This window comes from Schistocerca cancellata, chromosome 7, assembly GCF_023864275.1.
Source record: "Schistocerca cancellata isolate TAMUIC-IGC-003103 chromosome 7, iqSchCanc2.1, whole genome shotgun sequence".
Lineage (NCBI taxonomy): Eukaryota > Metazoa > Arthropoda > Insecta > Orthoptera > Acrididae > Schistocerca > Schistocerca cancellata.
In genome coordinates, this window is record NC_064632.1 from 309,483,510 (window position 1) to 309,497,659 (window position 14,150).

Here is a 14,150-nt window from a genome sequence, read left to right on the forward strand (position 1 = left end):
ATGTTCAAAACATTATTATTATTATACTGATGTGATTGTGGAAACAACACGTCTATTGCCGTTAGGGAAACAGTGTAATTCGAAAGGGAACATTTTGCAATTAGCGGTGTTGGAATGAATCATGCAGAACATCTGTCAGAGGAGTACGGCACGTTAGGTGAAGCAGCACGCATTATGTTTATACTGTATGCACTGTCCACGACACAGGGACTAGTTGCGAGCGGAGTAACACGTCTGTGACAGACTCCAATGTACATCTGTACACATATAAATTTTCTCATTGTAAACCTCTAAACTAGTGTGACATACGTATGGCATACACAAACGATGAATATGTGGATATGCTTCTGGTGCTTGGTGCATCTGATAACCGGGGTGGTGTTGCCACTCGTGAATATGCTGCTAGATATCCTGCTCGTCGCCATCCAGATAAAAATGTGTTTTGTCGTCCGGAGCTGGGCTTTCGGGAGTCAGGTTCTCTCGTTCCACCATAGCGTGACAGAGGTCGTCCATGGACTCGCCATACTCCAGCTACTGAGGAAGCTATTCTGGAGGTCAGACCCTCAGTGAAGTCTACGTAGCGTAGCAAGGCAGCTGCATGTCTCGCAACGCACTGTCGTTAACATGCTGCACAAGCATGGGCTGCACCCCTATCATTATGCTTTCACGCAACACCTGCATCCTGCAGATCGCCATGAGCAGATACAATTCTGTGAATGGTTCCAACAACAACAGGAAGCCAACGATGACTTCGTGAACACCGTAATATGGTCGGATGATTCAGCATTCACTAGGGAATATGAACAATGCTCACCATTGTTGTGAGGTTAACACACACGTCACCCGCGGCCGTGGATATCAAGTTCGCTTTGGTGTCAACATTTGGGCCGGAACATCGGGCGACATATGCTTGGGCCCCTACATGTTGCCTGACAGGTTGAGTGCACGGAAGTATCATGCATTCCTCTCAAACTATCTGTCTGATGGACTGGAAGATGTTCCACTACATGTTCGGCAGAAGATATGGTTCCAACACGATGGTGCACCTCCACACTCTGAAGTTAATGTGCGACAGTATTTGGACAGAACATTTCCAGGGAAATGGTTCGGACATGGAGACCTAGTTGTGTGGCCACCGCGTTCACCTAATCTAAATCCCCTACATTTCTTCCTGTGGGGACACCTGAAGGAGCACATGTACTTCACTCCACCGACGAATCTGGAAGAATTGATTGCACGTGTTCACACTGATCTTGTTACTGTGGATGCAGCTTTGCTGCGAAGGGTCCAGAGCTGTATGATCCGGCGGGTTGGGCAATCTTTGGACGTGCAGGGACGTCTCTTAGAGCATCTGTTGTTCCGAGGAAACTTGTTCTGTTGTGAAGGTCACGCGGTCATTAATATGTACATTATTATTGTCAATGGTTGCTACTGTGCGACATCTGAGCCCTCATATTACATATAGTATAAATGACAGGTGCGCATTGTATTATTGTACTGTGCTGTTATCTTTAGAATCTCGAAACGTGTATTGTATTTGTAGTTATTCTGTCCTATGACAGGTCATTTGCTTCAACTGTCTGTTTCTTAATTATCTAACCACGCATTTGTTATGTGCAGCGTTACAATATGTTGTAAATTTAAGATACATGTGTCCTAAGAAACGGTGTATATTACAGTATGAAATGTCAGGATGAAATCAGAAAATAAAAAAACTGCGCACCAACGCAGGATCGAACCCTCGACCTCCGCTGTACTAAAATAAAATTCTACTGCACCACCTCTACAGCACGACAGTGCTGACAAAGACAGTTACCCTGTATGTGGTTACAGTGTTGCCATATTCCCACTCTTTAACGTCTTTTTCCTGTAGGATGTACTCGCCGGACGAAATTTTGTGACAGATATTTTTTTATCGCTGGCATGTGAGGAAATTCGCTTCACTCTATATATACTTGTAATGGGGTTGTGTCTTGGCAATAATAAATACATGTTGTTGTTGTTGTTGTTGTTGTGGTCTTCAGTCCTGAGACTGGTTTGATGCAGCTCTCCATGCTACCCTACCCTGTGCAAGCTTCTTCATCTCCCAGTGCTTATTCCAACCTACATCCTTCTGAATCTGCTTCGTGTATTCATCTCTTGGTCTCCCTCTACCATAAATACATATGGTACAAAATTTGATCGTATCCTTTATGGTCTTAGTTAAGGAATTAGTAGAGGATCGTACTGAAGTATGAGGACAATAGATTTAGACACATTGTAGAAAAATAATTTATTGTTGGTAAACTAGCTTCACCACAACTCAAAACTTTGCGTTTGTCAGTTGTAACAAGTCTTCGTGTTCATCCAGGAAGTTCTTTCATCTTCGCGAATCCAGCGACCATGCGGGCTGTGCAGAGATTGTGAGCACACGGAGGACGGGTCCTTAGGAGTCGTCGTGTCCTCCAGATACGCCCACCTGGTAGCCAGTGCCTTGGATATGCTTCTGCGTCCACTGGTCGAACTTCTCGATGTAGCTGGCCGGCATCTCTGTGCGCCAGCCACCAGCCTCGCCGCGGCGCATGAACTTGGTGGGATCCGCGCCAGCTCTCTCCGCTTCAGTTGGCTCTCTAAGAACAACCGGGACAGCGTGGTAAGCCTCTAATGTCACTATATACAAGCATACAGGTGCATGATTCAGAGCCGCTATCACTCGACGCACGCTGATGGTGTACGGCCAACATTATACAGGTCGTAAAAGATTTTAAATTCGTTATTTTGAGATAAAGAGCCATTGGTTACAAATAGGCCAGTAACAAACTCCTTCCACCCTCTTAAGGAATAGAACTGTCACGTATAAAACAGCCTCAAGCCTCTTATTACTTAAAAAAGAGGTAATGTTTCAAATATTTTATGTTAAACGTGCAAAACCTTTATGTAGGTCTGTAAACGAGAAAGAGTACAGAAAAGGTTTTTTAATTATGTTTAAAATTTGGTGAAAATCGCTAAGTGTGTCATTACCAAACACTGGATGGGTTTACACTGCTAAATTTGACCTCCGTAGTAAGGAAAGCTTTCAATTTTCATGAAGTCGTGTCTCCTGAGCTAAGTGTCGTAGAATGTTTGAGGTACATTCATTGGTATATGTGCATATAGTCTGCAAAATATGTTGCGAATGGAATTATTAGTTCGGAACCGACAAATTGAAACATCAGTCCAGATGCTGAAGTTTTATTACTCGAACAGTGAAAATGTAGTAAGCGATAAACATTTTTCCTTTCATTTTTCTGGGAGAGTTGTCACGAGAGAAAGTTTCTAAATAATTTTAAGTTACGTGTAAAGTTGCTGAAAGTCCTTCTGTGTTCTCATTCTTGTTGGATTCAGTCTATGCACGTTACACGCTGCGAGTTTTGCTGCCTCTGACTTTAACACTTAATGTATTGTGTTCAACCTGTAACGTAAAATTATACTGTTAACGATATACACCTAAATTCTACAATTTCATAAAGGCCTAAGACTTCATTTACTCCACCTCAATTTCTCCATCCATCTTCCTACTCCAATCAGTATCCTCTCCCACCTAGTCAGTAACGCGGTACCACTGCATACATCACCAAATGTTTGCCAGGAGCATCGAGCATCGTCACCTACACTACTAGAACGCCACTATTTGATCAAAAATATCACTTAATTTTTATACCTCAATTAATTATAATTATTTAATTATCATAGTCAGTAATTACGGACATTTCATAATGATAACATTATAATTAATTATAAATTAATTATAGTTGATAATTATAAACACTTAGCTTAATATTTAGTTTCATTTAGTCCAAGAGCAATAGTGTTCTGGCAGCTCACTTACAGGACGGAGCATGGACTATGAGGTGGGAGGCTGGGGAACACGACACGAAATTATCAACAAAGATCAAAAATGCTCCTCCACATTTGTATCACTTAATAGACTGCGAGTACAACTCGATCAGAAGATCAGTGAGCAAAATTGTCCCGCGTGAAAATGAGGATAGTTTTAGTGAACCTTAACGTAGCGAAAGTGAATACGACACAGTACTTTATTTCGCAGGATGTAATGTGCGTACATACTTTTTCGGCAGTTCGCCGAGGCCATTCTGTTGCCTGACTTTGGCTATGTTCGCTTGCTGGTTGACAGCGGGGTTGTTCTTCATGTTGGAGAAGCTAAGATGCTCACAGAGTTGTTCCATCTGCTCGTCGCTCACATGTTTTCCCATGAATTTCGCTGTTCGCCTGATCACCCTCGGAAGATCCTGGAAGTGGGACGTACAACTGTTAAAAGAAGTTCTCAAAATATTCCAAAGCAAATGCAGAAACGAATTAGCATACACAAACTAAAAGTTATAATTCCTATTACTCAACTTTGAACTGAAAACCTGTACTATTACGATGTCAGTTCAGAATCACTGATGACTTTGGCATCCTATGTGACATCTGTTAACTAGTGATGTGCGTCGTTGTGATAGATTTACTCCGTACAGTGTGATGTTTACCACGTCATTTCCTAGAAATTTCTTTGTAGGGCACAGTGCAGCAACAGTGACAGAGAAATTTTAGGTACACATGCTGTGTTCGTCTCTTAACAAGTCTTCAGAATGGATTATGGGTGTGTTATTTCTGAAGTGGCCTGGTTAGTTAACGGGGAACATTTTTATTGACTAAACTCGAGGAAATATGTGGAGAAATTCTGTTGAATGTGCCACATATGAACAGAACATTTTACATTGCCAAACAGTTTCCTGAGGGACAGCAACGCGGTTATCAAGCAAGTGAAACGCAGTCCACAGAATATGGGTATCAAAATTACAAAATGACAGACATGACAGTGTAACATAGAAGTTGGTGAATATATTGGCGCCGTATGGTTTCTCTCAGAATCAGTAGTAAATATTTCATAAGGAGGTACTAATTCCGTCAGAGGCGACAAACACATGGAATATCAATACGCATATATGCAGAAGGCGGTGCGGTAGTAACGCGTACACAAGATGCAAAATAGCACTGCTTTGGCGGAGCTGTCATTTGTGCTCAGGTGATTCATGTGTAAAGATTTCCGAAGTCATTATGGCCGCACAACAGAAATTAAAAGACTTTGAGAGCAGAGTGGTGGTAGGAGCTACTTGTGTAGGTCGTCCCAATTCAGAACTCGTTAGGCAGCTCACTATTTCGAGATCCACAGTGTCAATAATGCGCCGAGAATACCAAATTTCGGGCATTGCTTCTGACTACGGACAATGCAGTGGCCGACGACCTTAACGAAGGAGAGCAGTTAAGAAATAGTAGCAGTCGTAAAGTTCTAGCTGCTGCAAGCATAGGCGACTATGAATAAATGGTACATTGTTGTTGTTGTTGTGGTCTTCAGTCCTGAGACTGGTTTGATGCAGCTCTCCATGCTACTCTATCCTGTGCAAGCTTCTTCATCTCCCAGTACCTACTGCAACCTACATCCTTCTGAATCTGCTTAGTGTATTCATCTCTTGGTCTCCCCCTACGATTTTTACCCTCCACGCTGCCCTCCAATATTAAATTGGTGATCCCTTGATGCCTCAGAACATGTCCTACCAACCGATCCCTTCTTCTGGTCAAGTTGTGCCACAAACTTCTCTTCTCCCCAATCCTATTCAATACTTCCTCATTAATTATGTGATCTACCCATCTAATCTTCAGCATTCTTCTGTAGCACCACATTTCGAAAGCTTCTATTCTTTTCTTGTCCAAACTATTTACCGTCCATGTTTCACTTCCATACATGGCTACACTCCATACAAATACTTTCAGAATTGACTTCCTGACACTTAAATCTATACTCGATGTTAACAAATTTCTCTTCTTCAGAAACGCTTTCCTTGCCATTGCCAGTCTACATTTTATATCCTCTCTACTTCGACCATCATCAGTTATTTTGCTCCCCAAATAGAAAAACTCCTTTACTACTTTAAGTGTCTCATTTCCTAATCTAATTCTCTCAGCATCACCCGACTTAATTCGACTACATTCCATTATCCTCGTTTCGCTTTTGTTGATGTTCATCTTATATCCTCCTTTCAAGACACTGTCCATTCCGTTCAACTGATCTTCCAGGTCCTTTGCTGTCTCTGACAGAATTACAATGTCATCGGCAAACCTCAAGGTTTTTATTTCTTCTCCATGGATTTTAATACCTACTCCGAATTTTTCTTTTGTTTCCTTTACTGCTTGCTCAATATACAGATTGAATAACATCGGGGAGAGACTACAACCCTGTCTCACTCCCTTCCCAACCACTGCTTCCCTTTCATGTCCCTCGACTCTTGTAACTGCCATCTGGTTTCTGTACAAATTGTAAATAGCCTTTCGCTCCCTGTATTTTACCCCTGCCACCTTTAGAATTTGAAAGAGAGTATTCCAGTCAACATTGTCAAAAGCTTTCTCTAAGTCTACAAATGCTAGAAACGTAGGTTTGCCTTTCCTTAATCTTTCTTCTAAGATAAGTCGTAAGGTCAGTATTGCCTCACGTGTTCCAGTATTTCTACGGAATCCAAACTGATCTTCCCCGAGGTCGGCTTCTACTAGTTTTTCCATTCGTCTGTAAAGAATTCGTGTTAGTATTTTGCAGCTGTGGCTTATTAAACTGATTGTTCGGTAATTTTCACATCTGTCAACACCTGCTTTCTTTTGGATTGGAATTATTATATTCTTCTTGAAGTCTGAGGGTATTTCACCTGTTTCATACATCTTGCTCACCAGATGGTAGAGTTTTGTCAGGACTGGCTCTCCCAAGGCCGTCAGTAGTTCCAATGGAATGTTGTCTACTCCGGGGGCCTTGTTTCGACTCAGGTCTTTCAGTGCTCTGTCAAACTCTTCACGCAGTATCGTATCTCCCATTTCATCTTCATCTACATCCTCTTCCATTTCCATAATATTGTCCTCAAGTACATCGCCGTTGTATAGACCCTCTATATACTCCTTCCACCTTTCTGCTTTCCCTTCTTTGCTTAGAACTGGGTTTCCATCTGAGCTCTTGATGTTCATACAAGTGGTTCTCTTATCTCCAAAGGTCTCTTTAATTTTCCTGTAGGCAGTATCTATCTTACCCCTAGTGAGATAAGCCTCTACATCCTTACATTTGTCCTCTAGCCATCCCTGCTTAGCCATTTTGCGCTTCCTGTCGATCTCATTTTTGAGACGTTTGTATTCCTTTTTGCCTGCTTCATTTACTGCATTTTTATATTTTCTCCTTTCATCAATTAAATTCAATATTTCTTCTGTTACCCAAGGATTTCTAAGAGCCCTGGTCTTTTCACCTACTTGATCTTCTGCTGCCTTCACTACTTCATCCCTCAAAGCTACCCATTCTTCTTCTACTGTATTTCTTTCCCCCATTCCTGTCAATTGTTCCCTTATGCTCTCCCAAAAACTCTGTACAACCTCTGGTTCTTTCAGTACATATGGTACATATCACATGATAATTCTCAGTTTCCTGAAAACTTGATATCTGCTACTCACAAATGGAATTCGTATCTTCAACAGAATTTAAATGATGTGGCATGAAATATGCCCATAAGTGGGAATTTGTTGTTTTAGGTATTCGAAGCGCTTACCTTCTTCATTTCTTCGTACGTGTTGAACAGTACATTTGGTTCATTCCTCAGTTTCCAGAAATCGAGTACGTGATCCCAGAACGGAGTGAAAGGTACTGCAAAGCAAGAAGACGCCAGTTAAAACACTTGGTGCGAGATGCAAGTACATTAGGTATTTCATATTTTTGTATAACGTACGGAAACTGAATTACAGATGTGTCTGCAGAGAACAATACGTCAATGACAGGCGAAAAACAGACCAATCGAGAAGTGCAGTCGCTACGATACTGACTGAACTCTCTTGCTGGAATATCGGGGTTCAAAACCAAGTCTTGTCATCCAGATTTAGGTATTCCTTGGTTTCCCTATATCGCTTAAGCCAAGTACTCGCATCATTCTGTTAAAATGAGCAAGGCTGATTTCCTTCCCCATGTTTATCTAATCCGAGCTTATACTTCGTACATTAGGATCCCTCTTCGACGGTACCCTAAATCCCAAGCATCCGTATTCCTGTCCAAAATAAAACGATACAGCTGCATAGTTCTATCTGAGAACTCTCTGTTCGTTGTGAATCGTCATATTCGCACGGTGTATTACTTCATCCATAAAATTGTGGGGATCCAGCCGTAATGAATTTTTGTCTGCTGCTATTATTTAAGCTATAAACAGTTCAGCTGTCTTCGGAGCGAGCAAGAATGACTGACCGTAGCCCCATCCCCCTTTCTCCCGTCCACCTTGATTGCCGGTAGGGCGAGCCAATTACGCATGCGTACGCGGTATAACATAGTGGAAGAAGTAACACATGACGGAAGGGACGTGTGCTACCGTGTCGGCTCCGTGAAGTAAGCTACGACACAAACTCTTAAAAGGGGAGACTACACTGCATGGCCTTTCTCCTTTCACAAGAAATCTTCTCTAAATACACTGCCTAACAAAAAAAGTTAAGCACCCAGAAGACAAGATCCGATGTCAGTGTAACTTCCATCTATGACAGCCACAACGGCCACAAGAGTTCATTAGCTTCTTTCGTGTTTAGTAGTGTTCCCAAGCCTGGTAGTGCACATAAGGAGAGTGATCAGCGTCAGATGCTGAGTGAACACTGGATATGGCGATGCCGAGTACTCGTGTGAGATAGCGTTATTAGCAACTGACAGAGATTGAAAGGGGTCTTATTGTGTGTCTCCATTTGACACGCTGGTCGAATCGTGCAGTATCCAGATTCTTAGGGTATCCGAATGCGACAGTGATCCGATGATGGACTGCATGGGAATCGGAGGGTGGGAATACTCGTCGTCCAAGTGGTATTTCTTTCGTTATGATTTGATGTGTACTCATGCGCAACTCTCTCGCCATAGCGACAAATAAGGTTGTTGGAAGCCCTTTACCACAGTCTACGATAAACAATCGCGAAACTCCTAAGGGCAAAGAAATTCAATCTTTTGAGTCAAGTTACTGCGTGCCACTCGCTTGGGGCGCTAGCATCGCTTCAGCTATGAAAAGCAGCTGACGTTTACTAACGGAAGAATGGAATGATACAATGGGATAACTTGCTACTTTTAATATTTGTTACTTCCGTATTTCCAGTATGAAAAGGAAAATGTAATAAAAGAAACCTGTATCGTACTAATGTCAACATATACTACCGAGCGAAGTGGCACATGGTTAGCGCAATGGACTCGCATTCGGTAGGACGACGGTTCAAACCCACGTCCAGCCATCCTGATTTAGGTTTTCAGTGATTTCCCTAAATAGCTTCACGCAAATGCCGGGATGATTGTTTGAAAGCGCAAGGCCGATTTCCTTCCGCACCCTTCCCTCATCTGATGGGACCGATGACCTTGCTGTTTGATCTCCGCCCCCAAATCAACCAACCAATCAACATGCAATAACGAAAGCTCAGTGCTACTAGGTGGTAAATGACTGAATCAACTGCAAATAATGTAATAGGGGTGTTCAGATTGTCTCCTAAATCTTTTACATAGATCAGCAACAACAGACGTTCTGTAACAGTTCCTTGGGGAACGCGAGATATTACTTCTGTTTTACTTGATGATTTTCCGTCAGTGACTACGAAGTATGACCAATCTGTCAGGAAATCACGAATCCACTTGCACAACTGATGCACGAACGAAATTTGATTAGAAGACGCTTCTGAGGAACGGTGTCAAAAGACTTCTGGGTATTTTTCTTTTTTTTTTGGTCATCAGTCTACTGACTGGTTTGATGCGGCCCGCCACGAATTCCTTTCCTGTGCTAACCTCTTCATCTCAGAGTAGCACTTGCAACCTACGTCCTCAATTAGTTGCTTGACGTATTCCAATCTCTGTCTACCTCTACAGTTTTTGCCCTCTACAGCTCCCTCTAGTACCATGGAAGTAATTCCCTCATGTCTTAGCAGATGTCCTATCATCCTGTCCCTTCTCCTTATCAGTGTTTTCCACATATTCCTCTCCTCTCCGATTCTGCGTAGAACCTCCTCATTCCTTACCTTATCAGTCCACCTAATTTTCAACATTCGTCTATAGCACCACATCTCAAATGCTTCTATTCTCTTCTGATCCGGTTTTCCCACAGTCCATGTTTCACTACCATACAATGCTGTACTCCAGACGTACATCCTCAGAAATTTCTTCCTCAAATCACGGCCGGTATTTGATATTAGTAGACTTCTCTTGGCCAGAAATGTCTTTTTTGCCATGGCGAGTCTGCTTTTGATTTCCTCCTTGCTCCGTCCGTCATTGGTTATTTTACTGCCTAGGCAGCAGAATTCCTTAACTTCATTGACTTCGTGACCATCAATCCTGATGTTAAGTTTCTCGCTGTTCTCATTTCTACTACTTCTCATTACCTTTGTCTTTCTCCGATCTACTCTCAAACCATACTGTGTACTCATTAGACTGTTCATTCCGTTCAGCAGATCATTTAATTCTTCTTCACTTTCACTCAGCATAGCAATGTCATCAGCGAATCGTATCATTGATATCCTTTCACTTTGTATTTTAATTCCACTCCTGAACCTTTCTTTTATTTCCATCATTGCTTCCTCGATGTACAGATTGAAGAGTAGGGGCGAAAGGCTACAGCCTTGTCTTACACCCTTCTTAATACGAGCACTTCGTTCTTGATCGTCCACTCTAATTATTCCCTCTTGGTTGTTGTACATATTGTATATGACCCGTCCCTCCCTACAGCTTACCCCTACTTTTTTCAGAATCTCGAACAGCTTGCACCATTTTATATTGTCGAACGCTTTTTCCAGGTCGACAAATCCTATGAAAGTGTCTTGATTTTTCTTTAGCCTGGCTTCCATTATTAGCTGTAACGTCAGTATTGCCTCTCTCGTCCCTTTACTTTTCCTAAAGCCAAACTGATCGTCACCTACCGCATTCTCAATTTTCTTTTCCATTCTTCTGTATATTATTCTTGTAAGCAGCTTCGATGCATGAGCTGTTAAGCTGATAGTGCGATAATTCTCGCACTTGTCAGCTCTTGCCGTCTTCAGAATTGTGCGGATGATGCTTTTCCGAAAGTCAGATGATATATCGCCAGACTCATATATTCTACACACCAACGTGAATAGTCGGTTTGCTGCCACTTCCCCCAATGATTTTAGAAATTCTGATGGAATGTTATCTATCCCTTCTGCCTTATTTGACCGTAAGTCCTCCAAAGCTCTTTTAAATTCCGATTCTAATACTGGATCCCCTATCTCTTCTAAATAGACTCCTGTTTCTTCTTCTATCACGTCAGACAAATCTTCACCCTTATAGAGGCTTTCAATGTATTCTTTCCACCTGTCTGCTCTCTCCTCTGCAGTGGAATTCCCGTTGCACTCTTAATGTTACCACCGTTGCTTTTAATGTCACCAAAGGTTGTTTTGACTTTCCTGTATGCTGAGTCTGTCCTTCCGACAATCATATCTTTTTCGATGTCTTCACATTTTTCCTGTAGCCATTTCGTCTTAGCTTCCCTGCACTTCCTATTTATTTCATTCCTCAGCGAATTGTATTTCTGTATTCTTGATTTTCCCGGAACATGTTTGTACTTCCTCCTTTCATCAACTGAAGTATTTCTTCTGTTACCCATGGTTTCTTCGCAGCTACCTTCTTTGTACCTATGTTTTCCTTCCCAACTTCTGTGATGGCCCTTTTTAGAGATATCCATTCCTCTTCAACTGTACTGCCTACTGCGCAATTCCTTATTGCTGTATCTATAGCGTTAGAGAACTTCAAATGTATCTCGTCATTCCTTAGTACTTCCGTTTCCCACTTCTTTGCGTATTGATTCTTCCTGACTAATGTCTTGAACTTCAGCCTACTCTTCATCACTACTACATTGTGATCTGAGTCTATATCTGCTCCTGGGTACGCCTTACAATCCAGTATCTGATTTCGGAATCTCTGTCTGACCATGATGTAATCTAATTGAAATCTTCCCGTATCTCCCGGCCTTTTCCAAGTATACCTCCTCCTCTTGTGATTCTTGAACAGGGTATTCGCTATTACTAGCTGAAACTTGTTACAGAACTCAATTAGTCTTTCTCCTCTTTCATTCCTTGTCCCAAGCCCATATTCTCCTGTAACCTTCTCTTCTACTCCTTCCCCTGGAACTTCATTCCAGTCGCCCATGACTATTAGATTTTCGTCCCCCTTTACATACTGCATTACCCTTTCAATATCCTCATACACTTTATCTGTTCATCTTCAGCTTGCTACGTCGGCCTGTATACCTGAACTATCGTTGTCGGTGTTGGTCTGCTGTCGATTCTCATTAGAACAACCCGGTCACTGAACTGTTCACAGTAACACACCCTCTGCCCTACCTTCCTATTCATAACGAATCCTACACCTGTTATACCATTTTCTGCTGCTGTTGATATTACCTGATACTCATCTGACCAGAAATCCTTGTCTTCCTTCCACTTCACTTCACTTCACTGACCCCTACTATATCTAGAGTGAGCCTTTGCATTTCCCTTTTCAGATTTTCTAGTTTCCCTACCACGTTCAAGCTTCTGACATTCCACGCCCCGACTCGTAGAACGTTATCCTTTCGTTGATTATTCAATCTTTTTCTCATGGTAAACTCCCCATTGGCAGTCCCCTCCCGGAGATCCGAATGGGGGACTATTCCGGAATCTTTTGTCAATGGAGAGATAATCATGACACTTCTTCAATTACAGGCCACATGTCCTGTGGATACACGTTACGTGTCTTTAATGCAGTGGTTTCCATTGCCTTCTGCATCCTCATGTCGTTGATCATTGCTGATTCTTCCGCCTTTAGGGGCAATTTCCCACCCCTAGGACAAGTCTTCGGCTGCCAATGCTGATTATTTATCAAAATTTAGGCAGTGGGGAGCGAACCCGGGACCGAAGACGTTTTGATTGTGAATGAAAGACGCTACCCCTAGACCACGGGCAACTCTCAGAGTGTGGCAGCAAACATCAAGTGGAAATGATGTCGTTATTTAAGAGCGCGCCGATCTCCACTTACTTTTTATTTGATAACCAATATTTTGAACAGATAAACGATCTCGCCACGGGTAGCCCTCTCTCATTCACGGTAGCTAATTTATTTACGGTAGACTATGAAGAAAAAACACCCAACTCTGCAATGTTAAAACCGACTGTGCTGAGGAGATGTGTCAATAACATGCTCGTATTCATAGTTTGTCTCCACGGCAAGAACAAATTAATGGAGTTTTTTGAGCATCTTGACTCATTCATGAAAATATCAGAAATCAGATTTATCGTGGAACAGGAAATGAACGTCTTTGATATTTGTTTGTAAGGATCCATCTTGATCACATAATTTGTACAATTTATAATTAGTAGTATCACCCATTACAAACAAATGGTTCAAATGGCTGTGAACACTATGGGACTTAATATCTGAGGTCATCAGTCTCCTAGAACTTAGAAATACTTAAACCTAACTAACCTAAGGAGATCGCACACATCCATGCCTGAGGCAGGATTCGAACCTGCGACCGTAGCGGTCGCGCGGTTACAAACAAACAAAAAAGTGATGTGACAAACTAAGCTCAATTAGTTGGTGCTAAGCCTATAAAGGCCTAGGAATACATAGGAAATAACAAATAAAATAATATTATTAACACCCACGCATATCAACCGTACATACCATAAAAATATTCTGATATCAGCATCAAGGTCAATATCTAAACATCTACGTACGTAGTAACTTCTGGTAATGCCCTGGGTGCGTCCTGCAGTTACACAAATATCTGAGGCCAATAGAAGGCACTAATGCAAGGGTACACAAGTAATGAATATTGTAAAACCATAGTTAAAATGCAATATACGTAGTCATTAATTAAAACTATTTCATATGGCAAAATGATCGTCTGACAATAAAACATAAAGTGCCATAGAATATACGAAAATAAAATCCATACTTAAAATCCACACAAAACGCATATAGGGTAATGATGGAAAGTTTCTAGCTTGAAAAATTAAATAACACATAATCGCGTAAGAGGTGTAAAAGTTACATCAAAAATATGAACAGAAACTTTTCATTATGACAAATCAATTAAACATAATCGTAAGTAGAT

The 14,150-nt window shown here is 41.7% G+C and overlaps 1 protein-coding gene across 1 annotated transcript in view; it reads right to left on the reverse strand.

The window, feature by feature from the left end:
- Positions 1–2,425: 2,425 nt before the first annotated feature.
- Positions 2,426–14,150, reverse strand: part of LOC126092745 (luciferin sulfotransferase-like) — a 36,264-nt gene continuing 24,539 nt past the window's right edge. The window contains exons 5-7 of the mRNA XM_049908470.1: positions 7,596–7,690; positions 4,087–4,268; positions 2,426–2,609 (exon numbers count right to left, since the gene is read on the reverse strand). Of these exons, the coding sequence (XP_049764427.1) occupies positions 2,426–2,609; positions 4,087–4,268; positions 7,596–7,690 (461 nt within the window). The remainder of the gene's footprint in view (positions 2,610–4,086; positions 4,269–7,595; positions 7,691–14,150) is intronic.